Genomic DNA, 18,961 nt, shown 5'->3' with positions numbered 1-18,961 from the left:
AAAGAGACAGAGAAAAAGAAAAAGAACCAGGAACAAAGAAAGGAAGCATATTTTAAGTGTATTAGAAGCTTACGTTAGGAGGAGTAATCAGGAAATCAGAAAGGGAAACATAATCCCCCCAAAAACTATACGTATATATATTGATAAATGTTAAATCAATCAAAATGGATAATTTAAAAAGGTGGGAATGACCGAAAAAGAGGAGCCCAACAAAAAGAGTGTGTCTCCAAGGTTTACGTTTCTGTAGCCAGACTAGTTTTTCCATTCCAGCCATTCACAATTAAAATTTTTAATTGTTGCCCACCCCTAGTTAAAGCCTACAAGAAATAGAGAGTAGCAGCCCCACATCACTGCTGTGGCCATCCATGCGAGGTGGGAGAAAAGAGGGCAGCAACTGAAGCGGACTCTTCAGGGAAATGCCAAACACACAGAGCAAGAATATGCAGGGTATGAGAAATAAAGAAGTTGTGAACATAGGTAAGCTTGTTGGAGACAAAGCAGATATTCCACAGGGCACATGAGAAAGGGAGAGAAGAGGAAGGAAAGATGCAATATTGGAGAGACTGCAGTTTGATCTGCACATGTAGGGTGAGAGTTGGAGGAGCAGGATTGGGATTGATATCCCACTGGAGAGGAGAAGGAGAAGAGTAGCAGAGGAATGACAGCAGTGATGGAAGTGAGATGTATTAAGACAGAATGGAGAGGGCTGAATGACAGGAAGAAAACATTGCAGCTTGAGAGCACAAGAGAGAGAAGACGAAAAATGAATGGCAAAGTAGAAAATGGCCAATTCGGTCTTGAGGTAAGTAGTGTTTTGAGATGGGAAAAAAGACTGGGAAGAGTAGCATCAGGAAGAGGTGGTGTAGTAGAGCCATAGAAGATCCAAACCTGTGGAGATACAGCATAAATAGACTGTAAACTCTGTCGAGCAGGGACTGTCTCTTCATGTTCAAGTGTACAGCGCTGCGTACGTCTAGTAGCGCTATAGAAATGATAAGTAGTAGTAGGACTCCACTCTAACAATTACTAGGGCAGCAGTGAGTCAATGACCCTGGGAAGGAGTCTATGTCCACTGCTTTCCCCTGGAGGCTGATCTGCAGACTGGAAGCACCAGAAATAGTTATACTGGAGTCTATCCCACTGGCAAGCTAGATTATTATGTACTGTACTTTGAACCGCGCAATACAGTGGTGATCGCAGTATTGAATGATTACAAGGTTAGGACATTTTTGCTACCGATGTATCCTTGTGGTGCTTGCTTTGATACATGGCTACAAAGTAAGCTTTGCTTAAGATACATGACTCCTGAGGCAGGTGCTGTGTGCCAAAACACAGGTCTGTGTCGAGTCCACTTGTATATTTCTGATATTCACCAATAAAATATCTTCAGCACTACCATATGTCTCTGGAGCTGAAGTGGAAGGCTATTTGTCCATCCCTATTTTTTTTCCCTGCCTGTACTTTGAACTGCCTTGAATATCTGTTTCAGTTCAGGAAGATGTTACAGAGCTATTTTAAATAAATAAGTAAAAATGATTGCCTTCTACACATCCCCAGTGGCTGCACACCTCGACTCACTGCATTTAAGTTATACTGCCAGTCTATACAGTTTTATCATTTTTTCTTTTCTTAAGGTTAGTCAATTTACCAATTTTAAGTATTATTTTTTTGGTAGTTTTTACTTTGTCTTATTTGTTACTTTTATAGGTTGTTTTCCGTATGCAATACTCTAACTTATTTACAAGGTTTTCTTGCTTGTTATAATTGTAATTACTATAAATATAAACTAAAATAACAAAAAATGATGAGGATGCAAAGACCTATAATATTTTCTGATAAAGGTCCCTAAGGAATCAGTAAGCAGCCTATAAAATCTGTCAAGTCTTCTAAATGTTATACAGCTGGAAGAGTTTTGCTGAAGCGGAGGTGACAAGGAACTAAAAAGGTAAAATAGAGGCCATTAATCTGCACAAATGCTCTTAGTTCAAAGGAGCAAAATGTCCATACTAGTTTTAGATATGCAGCCACTCAAAGACTCCATCCACAAGTCAAGAAAGTATCCCAAGAAAGACATGATATATTAACACATTGTAGATCTTACCAGTTACTGCTTCTGTTTAATACTGGGCTTCATTGGCACTGACAGGTAATCAAACCCCAACTCTCTCCCAAAAAGAGAAAAAGGTGCCAACAATTATTAACAGGGATCGTTATTTTAGCCCCCATTTTGTGATTTTTCTTCCCAGCTGGTGTCATGAACAGGATACTATTTACATTTGCAATTTCAATTGTTATTTTTTTAGCCCTTCTTTAGTTCAGCCATTTTACCTGCATACCAAGGGAAGGGGTATATCCGGTATCATCGACTTTGTGAACTGCTGCTGCCTCATCTTACAAAGGCAATTCAGCCAAACCTCAAATATTAGGCAGAGCACACACCCACCTGCTTCATTGCTGTCTCTCCAATTTTGTCTGAATGCTTTCGGATGCTCTCCAGGAAGTCTTTGAGGTCTGACATGGAAACCTCCTTTATCTCTTCTCGTAGTTTGGGTATATTATCTGCCATGATCTTGCAGAAACGGTAATGGCTCACCAGAGGGAGGTAAGTGTGCTCCAAATGCTCTAGTGTCTTCAGAGCTGGGTAATGCCTGGTGACAAAATGTACCATGTCAAATGCAACTAACAACATAGCTAGTTTCAAAATATGGCTATGGCAAAGTACACCAGAGACACAACATGCCAAGTCTCCTACAGAGATTTCAAAGCAGCAGCTTAGTGCAGCCAGTTTTAGTTCTACATATTTTACTGCCCTTCATTTCAATGTTCTCACCTTGGTCCTCTTAAAGCACAAATTACACATGCACATACTCAGTCATGGACTTGGTTCTTAATTAGGAGTAGCAGCCTAGTGGATAGAGCACCAGTCTTGACATTCAGATGTGGCTGGTTCAAATCCCACTGCTGCTCCTTGTGATCTTGGGCAAGTCACCTAACCCTCCTTTGCCTCAGGTACAAAATTAGATTGTGAGCCCTCCAGGGACAAAGTAATACCCAGTGCAACTGAATGTAACTGAGCTGCTACTGGAAAAGGTGTAAGCAAAATCCAAATAAATAAATTTTATTTGTCTTGCTGTATGAATAGCCTGTCTTGATTAAACAAAGTTTCAAGAAGTAGGTCTTTTTCTTTTTTATTACATTTGTACCTCGCGCTTTCCCACTCATGGCAGGCTCAATGCGGCTTACATGGGGCAATGGAGAGTTAAGTGACTTGCCCAGAGTCACAAGGAGCTGCCTGTGCCTGAAGTGGGAATCGAACTCAGTTCCTCAGTTCCCCAGGACCAAAGTCCACCACCCTAACCACTAGGCCACTCCTCCATGTTCATTATCTGTGTCCATATAGCACAGATTACATCAAGTATGCTCTATACAAATCAGCCATATACAAAAATACCTACACACATTTTGAGAGAGAGAGACATACACACAAACATGCACACATACAGTTACTTTTTTGGGGGTTCTTCTTGATCACAATTTGTCTTTTGAAAACCAATTTGGAGTCCTAATGAAGACGTATTTCTGGGCCCTGTGATTTCTGCAACTGAATGCACCTGCAAGATGACTGTCTTCTCGGAGTACATATGTGGCCTGAAAGGGTTGCTCCCATGGAAATCACCAACTTAGATAGCCTGACTACTTCTCAGCCAACGTGCAAGGATTCCAAGTCACCCTGTTTATATAATACATGGCATCCTTGAAGACTTGGTTGTTTGTTCACTGTTTTTCTGGGGATGAGGGTTTGGGGGGAGGGAGGAGGGAGGGGTAGCGTGGCTATTTGATACATTGCTACTGTTTTATTTTCTGTTGTAATCCATTCTGTATGGTCTTAGGGTCAAAAGTAGCAGTCTATGAGACTATGTATTAAAATAAATTAAAATCATACTTGGTTGGCTGTTCTTAGGAGAATATTCTAGTTGTATAGCTATTCTTTGAAAACCAATAGGTCTTGGTAAATGGCCCAATCTGGAAATACTCTTATTTAGGACCTAAAAAATTTCTCATCAATGGATTTTTAATTTTTACATATTTGTTTTTATTCTGGTTTTTAAGATATATGTATTACAAGATGTATATCTTAACAGTCTTTTGTGTATGTATTTGTGTGCGACTTTGCACTACCTCTTGAAGGAAAACACAAGTTATAATTGCATTAGCAAATAAAATTTTACTGCTCATTATTGTTTGGACCAAGCCTCAGCACAGGCCAGTGACTTTGTTCAAGTGGTGCTGACCAGTCTGACCCTTTGAGTTAACAACTCATACTACTGGCTATGCAGGCTGCTCTAAGGACTAAGACAATAAGAAACCTGAGCAGCCCTAACTTTCTGAGTCACTCACTTATATATCTGATTCAGTTCTGCTTCTCAACAGAAAAAGCAATGTTACTCACTTATAACAGGTGTTTTCCATAGACAGCAGGATAACATACTTAATCCCTCCCACCTCCCTGAGAGTTGCTCACATTAAACTGAAACTAAGGGGGATCATTTACTAAGCCGCGGTAGCATTTTTAACACACGCTAAACGCTAGAGACCTCCATAGGAATATATGTGCGCCTCTAGCATTTTGCGCACGCTTATATTTAGTTTGCGCCAAAAACGCTACCATACCTTAGTAAAAGACCCCTTAACTGAGGAGTTAAGGAAACCACTGCACACAGGAAGGGCCTAACATACATAGAATTTACAATGAGCTCTAGGAGAACAGTGCTGTCCTGGTACCATAGGTAATGTCATCGCTTGCATACTCTTTACAAAATAATAAATTCAAAACAAATCAGAGAAAACAGCGAATGATACATACCTGTAGCAGGTGTTCTCCAAGGACAGCAGGCTGATTGTTCTCACGACTGGGTTGACGTCCACGGCAGCCCCCACCAACCGGAACAAAAACTTTGCGGGCGGTCCCGCACGCAGGGCACGTCCACCGCGCATGCGTGGCCATCTTCCAGCCCGTGCGCGACCGTTCCCGCTCAGTTGAATGACAAGCAAAAGAATGAGGAAAAAAACACAACTCCAAAGGGGAGGAGAGAGGGTAGGTGAGAACAATCAGCCTGCTGTCCTCGGAGAACACCTGCTACAGGTATGTATCATTCGCTTTCTCCGAGGACAAGCAGGCTGCTTGTTCTCACGACTGGGGTATCCCTAGCCCCCAGGCTCACTCAAAACAACAACCCAGGTCAATTGAACCTCGCAACGGCGAGGGTATAACAGAAATTGACCTACAAAGAACAACTAACTGAGAGTACAGCCTGAACAGAACAAATTGGGTCCTGGAGGGTGGAGTTGGATTCAAACCCCAAACAGATTCTGCAGCACCGACTGCCCGAACCGACTGTTGCGTCGGGTATCCTGCTGGAGGCAGTAATGTGATGTGAATGTGTGGACAGATGGCCACGTCGCAGCCTTGCAAATCTCTTCAATAGTGGCTGACTTCAAGTGGGCCACTGACGCTGTCATGGCTCTAACACTATGAGCCGTGACATGACCCTCAAGAGCCAGCCCAGCCTGGGCGTAAGTGAAGGAAATGCAATCTGCTAGCCAATTGGAGATGGTGCGTTTCCCGACAGCGACCCCTTTCCTATTGGGGTCGAAAGAAATAAACAATTGGGCGGACTGTCTGTGGGGCTGTGTCCGCTCCAGATAGAAGGCCAACTCTCGCTTGCAGTCCAATGTGTGCAACTGACGTTCAGCAGGGCGGGTATGTGGTCTGGGGAAGAATGTTGGCAAGACAATTGACTGGTTAAGATGGAACTCCGACACCACCTTTGGCAGGAACTTAGGGTGAGTGCGGAGTACTACTCTGTTATGATGAAATTTGGTATACGGAGCATGAGCTACCAGGGCCTGCAGCTACTGACTCTGCGAGCTGAAGTAACTGCCATCAAGAAAATGACCTTCCAGGTCAAGTACTTCAGATGGCAGGAATTCAGTGGCTCAAAAGGAGGTTTCATCAGCTGGGTGAGAACAACGTTGAGATCCCATGACACTGCAGGAGGCTTGACAGGGGGCCTTGACAAAAGCAAGCCTCTCATGAATCAAACGACTAAAGGCTCTCCAGAGATGGCTTTACCCTCTACACAATAATGGTAAGCACTAATCGCACTAAGGTGATTCCTTACTGAGTTGGTCTTGAGGCCAGACTCTGATAAGTGCAGAAGGTATTCAAGCAGGTTCTGTGCAGGACAAGAACGAGGTTTTAGGGCCTTGCTCTCACACCAAACGACAACCCTCCTCCACTTGAAAAAGTAACTCTTTTAGTGGAATCCTTTCTAGAGGCAAGCAAGACACGGGAGACACCCTCAGACAAACCCAACGAAGCAAAATCTACGCCCTCAACATCCAGGCCGTGAGAGCCAGAGACTGAAGGTTGGGGTGCAGAAGCGCTCCGTCGTTCTGCGAAATGAGAGTCGGAAAACACTCCAATCTCCATGGTTCTTCGGAGGACAACTCCAGAAGTAGAGGGAACCAGATCTGACGGGGCCAAAAAGGCGCTATCAGAATCATGGTGCCGTGGTCTTGCTTGAGCTTCAGTAAGGTCTTCCCCACCAAAGGTATGGGAGGAAAGCATACATGAGGCCGGTCCCCCAATGGAGGAGAAAGGCATCCGACGCTAGTCTGCCGTGTGCCTGTAGTCTGGAACAGAACAGAGGCAGCTTGTGGTTGGTCTGAGAGGCGAAAAGGTCCACCGAGGGAGTGCCTCACTCTCGGAAGATCTTGCGTACCACTCTGGAATGGAGCGACCACTCGTGCGGTTGCATGACTCTGCTCAGTGTGTCGGCCAGACAGTTGTTTACGCCTGCCAGGTATGTGGATTGGAGAAGCATGCCGAACTGGCAGGCCCAACGTCACATCCCGACAGCTTCCTGACACAGGGGGCGAGATCCGGTGCCCCCCTGCTTGTTGATGTAATACATTGCAACCTGATTGTCTGTCCGAATTTGGATGATTTGGTAGGACAGCCGATCTCTGAAGGCCTTCAGTGCGTTCCAGACTGCTCGGAGCTCCAGGAGGTTGATCTGCAGATCCTGTTCCTGGAGGGACCACAGTCCCTGAGTGTGGAGCCCATCGACATGAGCTCCCCACCCCAGGCGAGACGCATCCGTCGTCAGCACGTTCATGGGCTGCGGAATTTGGAATGGACGTCCCAGGGTCAAATTGGTCCGAAATGTCCACCAGTGCAGCGAATTGCGGCAACTGAGGGACAGGAGGATGACATCTTCTAGATTCCCGGTGGCCTGGCACCACTGGGAAGCTAAGGTCCATTGAGCAGATCTCATGTGAAGACGAGCCATGGGAGTCACATGAACTGTAGAGGCCATATGACCCAGGAGTCTCAACATCTGCCGAGCTGTGACCTGCTGAGACGCTCTGGTCTGGGAAGCGAGAAACAGGAGGTTGTGGGCCCTCGCCTCGGGAAGAAAGGCCTGAGCCGTCTGTGAATTCAGCAGAGCTCCTATGAATTCCAGAGATTGGGCTGGCTGGAGATGGGACTTTGGGTAATTTATCACAAACCCCAGCAGCTCCAGGAGGTGAATAGTGCACTGCATGGACCGGAGAGCCCCTGCCTCCGAGGTGTTCTTGACCAGCCAATCGTCGAGATACGGGAACACGTGCACTCCCAGCTTGCGTAGATACGCCGCGACCACCACGAGGCACTTCGTGAACACCCGTGGGGCAGAGGCGAGCCCAAAGGGCAGCACACAATACTGAAAGTGCCGTGTCCCCAGGCGGAATCTGAGATACTGTCTGTGAGCTGGCAGTATCGGGATGTGAGTGTAAGCGTCCTTTAAATCCAGGGAACATAGCCAATCGTCTTTCTGAATCATTGGTAGAAGGGTGCCCAAGGAAAGCATCCTGAACTTCTCTTTGACCAGGTATTTGTTCAGGCCTCTCAGGTCTAGGATGGGGCGCATCCCCCCTGTTTTCTTTTCCATAAGGAAGTACCTGGAATAGAATCCCTGCCCTTCCTGCCCTGGTGGCACAGGCTCGACCACATTGGCGCTGAGAAGGGCGGAGAGTTCCTCTGCAAGTACCTGCCTGTGATGGGAGCTCCCGGTGGGCAATTTGGTGGAGTGGAGGCCAAATTCAGGGCGTATCCGCACCGCACTATTTGGAGAACCCACTGGTCGGAGGTTATCAGAGTCCACCTTTGGTGAAAAGCTTTCAACCTCCCCCAGATCGTCCGGTACGGACACTTTGATGGAGGCTATGTTCCCATGGATCCAGTCAAAAGCCCGTCCCCGGCTTTTGCTGTGGAGGCGCAGGGGGCTGCTTAGGCGCACGCTGTTGATGGGAACGAGCGCGCTGGGACTGTCCCTGTGCCTGAGGAGGCCTTCGGACCGGCTGGGTGTACCTATGCTTGCTGTAGGCGTAGGGCGCAGCCTGCCTGGCCCGGGAAAAACGTCCACCTGCAGAGGTGGATGCTGAAGGCGCCCGGTGGGAGAGCTTGTCGAGGGCTGTTTCCCGCTGGTGTAGTTGGTCCACCAACTGCTCGACCTTCTCGCCAAAGATATTATCCCCCCGGCAAGGGACATCCGCCAGTCGTTGCTGGGTGCAGTTGTCCAGGTCAGAGGCACGCAGCCAGGAGAGTCTGCGCATCACTATACCTTGGGCCGCAGCTCGAGATGCCACATCACAGGTGTCATATATACCCCTGGACAGGAACTTTCTACACGCCTTCAGCTGCCTGACCACCTCCTGAAAAGGCCTGGACTGCTCCGGAGGGAGCTTATCGACCAGGTCCGCCAGTTGCTTCACATTGTTCTGCATGTGAATGCTCGTGTAGAGCTGGTACGACTGGATGCGGGTCACTAGCATGGAAGATTGGTAGGCCTTCCTCCCAAACAAGTCCAGAGTGTGAGACTCCCACCCCGGGGGCGCCGAGGCGGTATCCCTCGAACTCCGTGCCCTCTTGAGAGCAGAGTCCACGACCGCAGAGTCATGAGGCAATTGGGGCCGCATCAACTCTGGGTCAGAGTGGATCCTGTATTGGGACTCCGCTTTCTTGGGAATGGTGGGGTTAGATAATGGCTTCAACCAGTTCCAAAGCAGTGTCTCTTTGAGGACATTGTGCAACGGTACCGTGGAAGATTCTCTAGGTGGTGATGGATAGTCGAGGACCTCGAGCATCTCAGCCCTCGGCTCATCCACAGAGACCACGGGGAAGGGAATGCATATAGACATATCCCTGATGAAGGAGGCAAAGGAGAGGATCTCAGGGGGCAAGAGCTTCCTCTCCGGTAAAGGAGTGGGGTTGGAGGGAAGGCCCTCAGACTCCTCTGAGGAGAAATATCTGGGGTCCTCCTCCTCCCCCCACGAGGCCTCTTCCTCGGTGTCAGACATGAGCTCTTGCAGCTCAGACTTGAACCGGGCCCGTCTCGACTGCGAGGAACCACGTCCTCGATGATGGCGTCGAGTGGTGGACTCCCATGCCGGCAGGGATGAAGCTCCCTCCATCGACGTCGACGGGGATTCCACCTGTGTGGCGGTCGACACCGGTACCGCAAGCGGCGTTGGTGTCGGAGGCCTCGGCATCGGGCTACAGCACGCCGGCGCCTCCATCAACGGCGCCGGGGGCGCAAGCACCCCCGGTGCCGGCAAGGCCTGGCGCATCAGCCCTTCCAGAATCCCCGGAAGGATGGCTCGGAGGCACTCGTCAAGGCCCGCTGTCGGGAAAGGCAGGGGGGCCAGTGCGGGTGCCGGAAGCTGCTCGGGTCCAGGAGACGGTACCGAAGCACCCATGGACGGACGCAGCGACACCTCTTCGACCGAGGGGGAACGCTCCTCTCGGCACTGCCGCTTCCTCGGCGTCGAGTCATCTCTGGAGGCGCCGGAACTAGTAGTCCCGTGAGCCGTGGGGCGACCGATGACAATGTTTCTTGGTCTTTTTTCAGTGCCCATCATCGGCGCTCGGTGGCAGAGATGAAGAGGAGGTAGAATCCCCCCGGCCTCGAGGGATTGGGTCTGACAGGGTTCGTTCCCGATGGCCCTGGGTAGAGAGAGTGGCCGGGGCCGACAGCCCGCGCAGCCACTCACCCCCGCCGTCGCCGGTGGTCCGGCGGGCCAACGGTACCTGTGCTCCTGGGGTCGATGCCATCGTCGGTGCCCATTTCGTCGACATCGGTACCGAAGATCCGGTCGTCGACACCGATGCTGTCGAAGGGCCGGCGCAAGTTCCAAAAAGTTCGTCCCGACGAACTTGCCTCGCCACCTGTGTCCGCTTCCGCAAGCCGAGGCACAAGGTGCACGTCTTGGTATTATGCTCCGGGCCAAGGCACTGGAGGCACCAAGCGTGGGTATCGGTTTGCGAGATCTGCCGGCCGCACCGACCACACTTTTTTAATCCACTCGGGAACTTCGAGGATATCAACGGAAAAATCATGTCGGCGAAGTCAAAGTCGTCGATGGTGGCGGTGAAAAGCACACCCGAAAAAGAAACGACTGCGCGGCCGCAACGAGGCGCCCCCGCGGCTAAGACGACGAGGGGACAAACCAACTTCTTTTTTTTTTTTTTTAAACACAGAAAATAAAGAAAAGAAGCGCGAATGCGCACGATGAAAGAAGAGAAAATTCGCGGCTAGGCCGCGATCCGGTTTCCGGGGCTGACCAAGAGAGAGACGGTAACACGTCTCTCTCCAGCGCGGAATCGAAAAAAACTGAGCGGGAACGGTCGCGCACGGGTGGGAAGACGGCCGCGCATGCGCGGTGGGCGTGCCCTGCGTGCGGGACCGCCCGTGAAGTTTTTGTTCCGGTTGGTGGGGGCTGCCGTGGACGTCAACCCAGTCGTGAGAACAAGCAGCCTGCTTGTCCTCGGAGAAATTTCTTTACACATTGTGTAATTAAACTCTGAAATTCGTTACCAGAGAATGTGGTAAAAGCAGTTAGCTTAACAGGGTTTAAAAAAAGGTTTGGCTAACTTTCTAACAGAAAAGTCCATAAGTCATAATTAAGATGTACTTAGAGAAAATCCAAATTTCAAGGATAAAAGCAGTATAAAATGTATTGTACTGTTTTGGGATCTTGCCAGGTACTTGTAACCTGGATTGGCCACTGTTGGAAACAGGATATTGGGCTTGATGGACCTTGGATCTGTCCCAGAATGGCAACACTTAAAAAAACAAAACCAAAAAACACTTGTGCTCTTCACTCAATCCTGACCACAAAAAACATCTGTTACAGGTGAGAAACACTGCTTTCTCTCCACAGAAACAAAATGGGGAAAAAAAACCACCGTAATACAAATTAAGATCTGCAAACCTATGACGAGATTGACGACATCTGAGAGGACAAAACATTATTGTAATCCAACCAGAACTCTGGTATTGCTGCAAAGTCTTGTGAAATGAGGCTCTGTTATTCGTGTCCACTCTGAAGGACACGAATAACTGAGACATATGAGAGACAAACATCTGAAAGGTAAAAATAATGCATAAGCAGTCGTCTTTTTTTTTAGTATAACAGAAATTCTAGAAGTCATCACAGATTGAGATTCAGGAACAGCATCAGAAAATCTCATCACAGAAGGAGTAGAGGATGCATGAAATAGCTTCCCAGAGGAAGTGAGACAGGAAAAACCAGTAAAAGAATTCAAGAAAACACTGGACACAGGATCCTCAGAAAAAGTGAAAGGGAAGACAGAAATCAACTGTGGTCCAGACCATAACATTTCAAAGACCTTATCCTAACCTGGGGTTTTTTTTTTTATGTTTTCACCACTTCCTGCTTTATTTTATTCTGGCAAGTCCATGAACACCCAAGGGGGGAAAAACACTGTTGATGGCACACACATTATCATACCACAAGGCTGCTACTAGTCTGACTACAACGACAAAGAGAGTCCAAATCTCCCGTAAAAAACACCAAAAAACAACAAGAACGGAAGATGTACAGAAAGACCAAACTAAAATCACAGGTGTAAAAAAGGCAAATTCCTTTATTAAGACCTTAATAAAGAAATTTGCCTTTTTTACATCTGTGATTTTAGTTTGGTCTTTCAGTACATCTTCCGTTCTTGTTGTTTTTACTAGTCTGACTACTGCATGTTTTTACCTTTTCGTTTTCATCTGTTCCCTTAGTTTGGTGTACATTTCCAAAACTATAGAAAGAAACAAAAAACAGCAATAAACATTATTCACAAAGTCCACAGCAAGAATTAAAATGTGACACAAATGCAGCAGTTTTTAATTCTCAGTTTCTCACCTGGAAGACAAAGGTTTAGTTTGTCGACCGTGGTGGCAATATTTCTCTGCTGCATCCTGCACTGTTTCAGCTCTTCCATTGAAATCAGCAACTAACCAGAAAGAGAAGAAACCATGAAGCCAAGCTACAATTTCTGCCCAGTTCTTTTACTATTTTTCTTCCACAGTTCCAATTATTATAAACATGCCCATCATCATTATTATTATTATTATTTATTGCATTTGTATCCCACATTTTCCCACCTATTTGCAGGCTCAATGTGGCTTACATAGTTTGTTATGGTATAGTCATTTCATGATAACAAAAACACTTAGTATTGTACAGAAATTAAGTAAAGGAAGAAAGAAGGAAGGTGTTATTCGGATGGTATGGAAGGTGGACTTTAGTAATTGGGAATATTGGTGAGGTAATGTTGTAATAATTGGGAATATTGGTAAGGTAATGTTGTGAGGCTGTGGGTTCGCTTAGTAGGCCTTGTTGAAGAGATGAGTTTTCATCAGCTCGTAACCTTGGGATCATCTTCGACTCCTCTCTCTCCTTCTCTGCACATATTCAGCAGACTGCTAAAACCTGTCGTTTCTCTATAAAATCACCAAAATTTGCCCTTTCCTTTCTGAGCACACTACCAAAACCCTCATCCACACTCTCGCTTAGACCACTGCAACTTGCTTCTCACAGGTCTACCACTTAGCCATCTTTCTCCTCTTCAATCTGTTCAAAATCCTGCAGCACGACATATATTCCGCTAGTGTCGCTATACTCATATTAGCCCTCTCCTCAAGTCACTTCACTGGCTCCCTATCCGTTTCCGCATACAGTTCAAACTCCTCTTATTTACTTATAAGTGCATTCACTCTGCTGCTCCTCAGTACCTCTCCACTCTCATCTCTCCCTACACTCCTCCCTTGGAACTCTGGGTAAATCTCTTATCTACACCCTTCTCCTCCACTGCTAACTCCAGACTCCGCTCCTTTTATCTTGCTGCTCCATCATTGGCCATTTTCAAATCTAGGCTAAAAGCACACCCTTTTGATGCTGCTTTTAACTCCTAACCATTACTCACTTGTTCAGTACCCTTATTTTATCATCCCCACCTTAGTAATTCCCTTATCTCTTATTTGTCCTGTTTGTCTGTCCTAATTAGATTGTAAGCTCTGTCGAGCAGGGACTGTCTCTTCATGTTCAAGTGTACAGCGCTGTGTACATCTAGTAGCACTATAGAAATGATAACTAGTAGTAGTAATGTGCTCATCTCCACTCCCCCCAATCCCAACTTCCAAATCTCCACTCTACAGAAAGACCAATTGAATTATAGACTTTAGAAACACTAAGGTGGAAGCAGTGGTGTGCTGGTAAATTTTTAAAAACAGACTCTCTCCTCAGTCCACCACTGCGCCCCCCCTCCCCCACCAAATTGCAGAGCTGGCTATACCCGGAGAGAGTGCCTGGGGGGGGGGAGGGGGGGGGCAATGCATTACTCTCTCCGGGAAAAATAAATTTTAATGCTCCCAGGTTCCAATCTAATTCATGTTTAATGAGGGATAAAATGCCATAAATAAGTAAATAAAAAGATAGAAACTCTGAACGTTGAGCACCTGATTCCCATAGCATGATGTCTGTTTTAAAAGCCCTTTACCAGGAGAAAAAAAAATCTCTGCACCAATAACAGGGTTAGGTGTCCCTATAACCAGCCCCTCCAAATCACACACTGATTACGATTTATAACAAATTACTACTCTACCTATGAAAAGTTATTCCCTTATTATAATTCTTATGTGTACATCTCTATGCACAAGCCGACACCATTTTAAAAAATTTCACTTTATTTATTTATTTTTACAGTATCCTCCTCACCTACCTATTAGAGACCTCCTCCCCGCTTCCCCGATATGAAGGGTCCCACTTCCAGCAAATACCTGAAGGCAGCGTCCCTGGTGGTCTAGTGGATTCTTCAGAGCAGGAAAGATCCCCAGTCTTTCCTGCCCGCTGCCAGCGCTGACCCTCCTCCTGCCACATCTTTAAAATGGCTGCCGAGACATACAAGAGCAGCCTCGCAAGACTTCAGCGAAAGTCTCGCGAGGCCACCCCTGAAAGCCTTGGCAGTCATTTTTAAAGAGCAATGTGGCGGCAGGAGGGTCAGCGCCGAAAGCGGGCAAGAAAGACTAGGGATCTTTCCTGCCCCATAAGACTCCACTAGACCACCAGGGACACTGCATTCAGGTATGCGCTGGACAGTGCTTTTTTTGTAGGGGAAAAGGTACCGGTACTCATTATGGGCGGGGTCACCATCTATGGCTCCACCTCTATGGTAGCCACACCCCTTATACCAGCCATGGCACAAATAAACAGGTATCATTTAAAATACTATACCAGTATAGGAGAAAAAAAAATAACTTTTGATTTTTTTTCATTATAAATAATTTCTGTAAGCTGTTACAGCTCCAGTATACCTAGTGCAAAATAAGACAACAGATGTAAATTCTCAAATTGGACATATTCCAAACACGAAAATGAAAATAAAATGATTTTTTTCTACCTTTGTTGTCTGGCGACTGTTTTTCTGACATGTTGGTCCAAGTTTCTGATTCTGCTGCTATCTGTTCCCTTAACTCCGTTTCCAGGGCTTCCTTTCCATTTATTTCTTTACTTTCCTCCTTTCTTCTTCATTTCTTGCCCTACATCCATAGGTAAAACCTGTGTCCTCAGCGGACTTGACTAGAGGAGGTATAGAGTGGATCCAGCTTTTCCCTATTTTCTCCATCCATGTGCAGTTTTTCTCTTTTTCCTTTCCCTCATCTCTGTCAGTCTGCATCTCCTTCCTCTCTCTTCCCTCCCCTCCATCCATATGCATTCTCCTTCCTCTCTCTTCCCTCTCATCCATCCATTTCCAGCTTTTTTCCTCTCCCCCCCTCCATGATCCATGTCCAGCATTTCTCCTCTCTCCTCCCCTCCATCCATGTTCATCTCACTTTCTCTCTCTTCCCTCCGCTCCATCCATGTCCAGCATTTCAACTCTCTCCCCTCCATCCGTGTCCAGAATTTCTCCTCTCTCCCCTAAATCCATGTGCATTTCCTCCTCTGTCTTCCCTCCCCTCCATCCATGTACAGCATTTCTCCTCTCCCCCTTCCCTCCATCCATGTTCATCTCACTTCCTCTCTATTCCCTCCCTTCCATCTATGTCCAGCATTTCAACTCTCTTCCCTCCCCTCCATCCATGTGCATCCCTTCCTGTCTTCCGTCTCCTCCGTGTCCAAAATTTCTCCTTTCTCCCCTAAATCCATGTGCTGCTTCTCCTCTGTCTTCCCTCCCCTACATTCATGTCCACTTTCTACTTCCTCTCTCTTCCCTCCCTCCCCTCAATCCATGTCCAGCAGTTCTCCACTCTCCCTTCCCCGCCATCCGTGTTCATCTCCTTCTTCTGTCTTTCCTTCCCTCCAACATTTCTCCTCTCTTCCCTGCCTTCCACTCCATCCATATCCAGCAATTCTCCTCTCTCCCCTGCCCTCTTCTCCCATCCATGTCCAGCGACTCTCCTCTGCCCTCCCCTTGCCATCCATGTCCAGCGATTTCTCCTCTGCCCTCCCCTTCCATGTCCAGTGATTCTCCTTTGCTTCCTTATCCTCCCCTCCCATCCATGTGCAGTGACTCACCCCAGCCTCCACCTGCCCCCCTTTTCAGCCCCCAAGTTCCAGTTCCAACACTAGCCCCACCTGCCTGCCCTCAGGTCCCCAACAGCCCTCCTTTCTGTTCCTGCCGCCGCCTTGCATTTCAAGTCGCGGGCGGCAGCAGTGAAAGCAGCAGGCTCGCCTCCAGCCTTACCTTCCCTCTCATGTCCTGCCCTCACAGAAACAGGAAATACATCCGAAGGAGTCGGGACACAGAGAGGGAAGAGAAGGCTGGAGGCAAACCTGCTGCTTTCACTGCCGCCGCTACGACTTGAGGTAAAATAAAAGATTTAAATGCAGGGTGGAGGAAGGAAGGAAAGGAGGGCTAATGGGGAGCTGAGGGAGGGCAGGTGAGCTGGCCCTGGGGAAAAAAGGTGCCGGTACACCATACCGGCACAAAAAAAAGTACTGGCGCTGGAAGTCTATGACCCTACAGCTCGGAGGGGAGGGGGAGGGGGAAGGAGAGGCAAGCCAGCTCTTTAGAGCCAGCTCCAGCACACCACTGGGTGGAAAGAAAAAAGAAGGAAGTAGAAGCATATGTAACGCTACACACCCTAAATGATAGGGTTGGACATTACAGCTAGAATTAAAACAAGTGTATCTAAATCATTAAAAGCTTTCCAAAGTCAAATAACCAAATTTTGAAAATAACAGATTTTCACCTTTACTTTATTTTCCGCCCTATAATCATACTGTTTTCACTACTCTATTTTCATTTTCTAGGTTTTCTGCACCCTTTCCTGTTTTTCTTAGGCCTTATATTTTTCTCTTCTATGCTCCTTTCTCCAGCTCTTCCCTCGCCTCCCAGCTGACAAGGTTTCCCTTTCATTCCATTTCTCTCCATCACTTCATAATTCTCATTCTACTTCATCTGTTTTACCTTTATCCTTGACATTTATACTTCCATCAGTCCACTCCAGCCCACTATCCCAGCCTCTCCCACTCAACTAACTTTCCCTTTCCTCCATTGTACCCTTCAAAAGCCAGCCTTCTTCTTTCTTTAACCCCAGTTTTTCATCTGTCTCCCTTGTGCCCCATCTCAAAATATATCCCCTCGATTTCTCTTCTACTTCATGTCCCCTCTCCTATGCTGCCCCCGTCTTTAGCCTCCTCCATTCCCATGCCTTCATCTTTCTGTCTCTTCCATACCTGTCCACACCTGTTGCTCTTCCCTTCTCTCTCCTTTTTTCCAGACCTCCCAGTATTTATCTTCTTTCCTTCTCCCTCTCCTCTTTTACCCTCTGCCCTTCTTTCCCCCTTCTGAGCCCCCCCATCCCTATATCCTCTTCCTCCTCTATAATTCTCTCTTCCGTCCTGTGCCTGCTTCTCTCCTCCAAGTACAAGGAAGAAAGAAGGACCAAGTAAGCCACTGCTTTTGGAGATCTACGAGAGAGCAGAGATCCAGGAACTATATTAGAGGCCTGCACTGTGTGCCCTATCTCCTCTTTCCAAGATTCCCAAAATCAGTCCAGGAGAGAAGAGGTCAGGGCAGAGTAACAGAGGTGTTGGACCCTTCCTCCTTCCCTATAACCAGGAAGCCTGCTGAAAAGAAAAGGAACCACTGGATGCCATAAGCCTGCTGCACAAACTAGACTTTCAGTGTCTTATCAGAACAATTGACCCAACACTGTATACAAAAGTTAAAAACTACCAAATCTGGTCACATAACTGGGAGGAGGAGAAACCCTGTGCATGATCTAAGAGACCCACTGATTTTGAATCAAAATATCATCTCAAAGGATTCAAATATTCTTGGAAAGTAAAACTGCTGTCTAGATTAGCTGCAAACCATTATTTATTTATTAAATAAACAGCTGTTGTAACTGTATACCTGCAAATCTTTGCATGCAACATCTAAATTGCTACGCAAGAAAATGTGACTACTGAAACCACTAGTTCAGGTAAACAGATTTTTTTAAAAGAAATTTAAGATTACCTCTTTTCCATCAACTTGAAGTTTATGATTGGTTTCAGTTACTTGACTCTGGGGAGAAAAAATAGATGGAATCTTTATTGACACAGAACATAACCAGTGAGAACAATGTTGGTCTGCTTATAAAGAACTAGTAAAAAAAGGCCCGTTTCTGACACAAATAAAACGGGCGCTACCAAGGTTTTCCTCGGAGTGTGTATGTTTGAGAGAGTGTATGTGAGAGTGACTGGGTGTGAGAGAGTGAATGTATGAGTATGTGTGAGAGAGAGAGAGAGAGGGAGAGTGAGTCTGGGTGCGAGTGTGTCTGTGAGAGAGAGAGAGAGAGAGAGTGTGTGTGTGTGTGAGAATGAGAGTTTGTGCAAGTGCGTATGTGAGAGACAGTGTGAGAGTGAGAGAGTGTGTTTCACACAGATAAAGTGTGTGCGAGAGAGAGTGTGTGTGAGACACAGACTCTCTGTGAGACTGAGTGTATGAGACCAAGAGAGTGTGTGAGTGACTGTGTGACACAGAGAGAGTGAATGTGATACAGTGTGAGACATAGAGTGTGTGAGAGACAGTGTGTGAGAGTGAGAGAGAGAAAGATATTGACTGTGAGAGAGCGAGTGTGTGTGTGACAGAGATACCTCCCCCCCCCCCCCCCCCCTGGTGTCAGGCCCCCCTCCCTCCCTCTCTCTGTTGTCTGAGCGTTACTGTGCAGGACGCTGAGCTCTGGCTGTGCTTCAAGGAACTGACCAATCCTATTTAATAGAATGCACCTCCAACATTCTGAAGCCGAAAAACCTTATGTGGTTGGTCACTTCTGCTTGTGACGAACCCAGAAGTACGTGATGTCAATTCAGGAGATGGATACAGAGAGCAGGAATGACTCAGCCATGCAGTCAGCTTCAGAATGTTGGAGGTGCGTAATAAAACGCACCTCCAACATTCTGGAATACATGGAATACTTTATAGGCACATTATACATGTAGGATTTCCCAGGTATAACTGATACTCATTTTATCCCCACTACAAAGTTAAAAGGTCTAGCCACTAAGCTGAATTCATATCTGAGAACTTCCAGGTTCACACATGATTTTAAAGCATTTTATGACATCAGATAGC

The 18,961-nt window shown here is 46.9% G+C and overlaps 1 protein-coding gene across 5 annotated transcripts in view; it reads right to left on the bottom strand.

Annotated features, from left to right (window-relative positions):
• Window positions 1-18,961, bottom strand: part of EXOC6B (exocyst complex component 6B) — a 1,013,473-nt gene that overhangs the window by 830,863 nt on the left and 163,649 nt on the right. For all 5 annotated transcript variants that reach the window (XM_030190960.1, XM_030190961.1, XM_030190962.1 and 2 more), the window contains exons 3-6: window positions 17,864-17,911; window positions 12,262-12,352; window positions 12,112-12,157; window positions 2,444-2,648 (exon numbers count right to left, since the gene is read on the bottom strand). In XM_030190960.1, the coding sequence (XP_030046820.1) occupies window positions 2,444-2,648; window positions 12,112-12,157; window positions 12,262-12,352; window positions 17,864-17,911 (390 nt within the window). The remainder of the gene's footprint in view (window positions 1-2,443; window positions 2,649-12,111; window positions 12,158-12,261; window positions 12,353-17,863; window positions 17,912-18,961) is intronic.

The sequence above is a fragment of the Microcaecilia unicolor genome, chromosome 2 (assembly GCF_901765095.1).
Source record: "Microcaecilia unicolor chromosome 2, aMicUni1.1, whole genome shotgun sequence".
Lineage (NCBI taxonomy): Eukaryota > Metazoa > Chordata > Amphibia > Gymnophiona > Siphonopidae > Microcaecilia > Microcaecilia unicolor.
The sequence above is the reverse complement of the archived record's forward strand: the minus strand, read 5'-3'. Positions and strand labels throughout refer to the sequence as shown.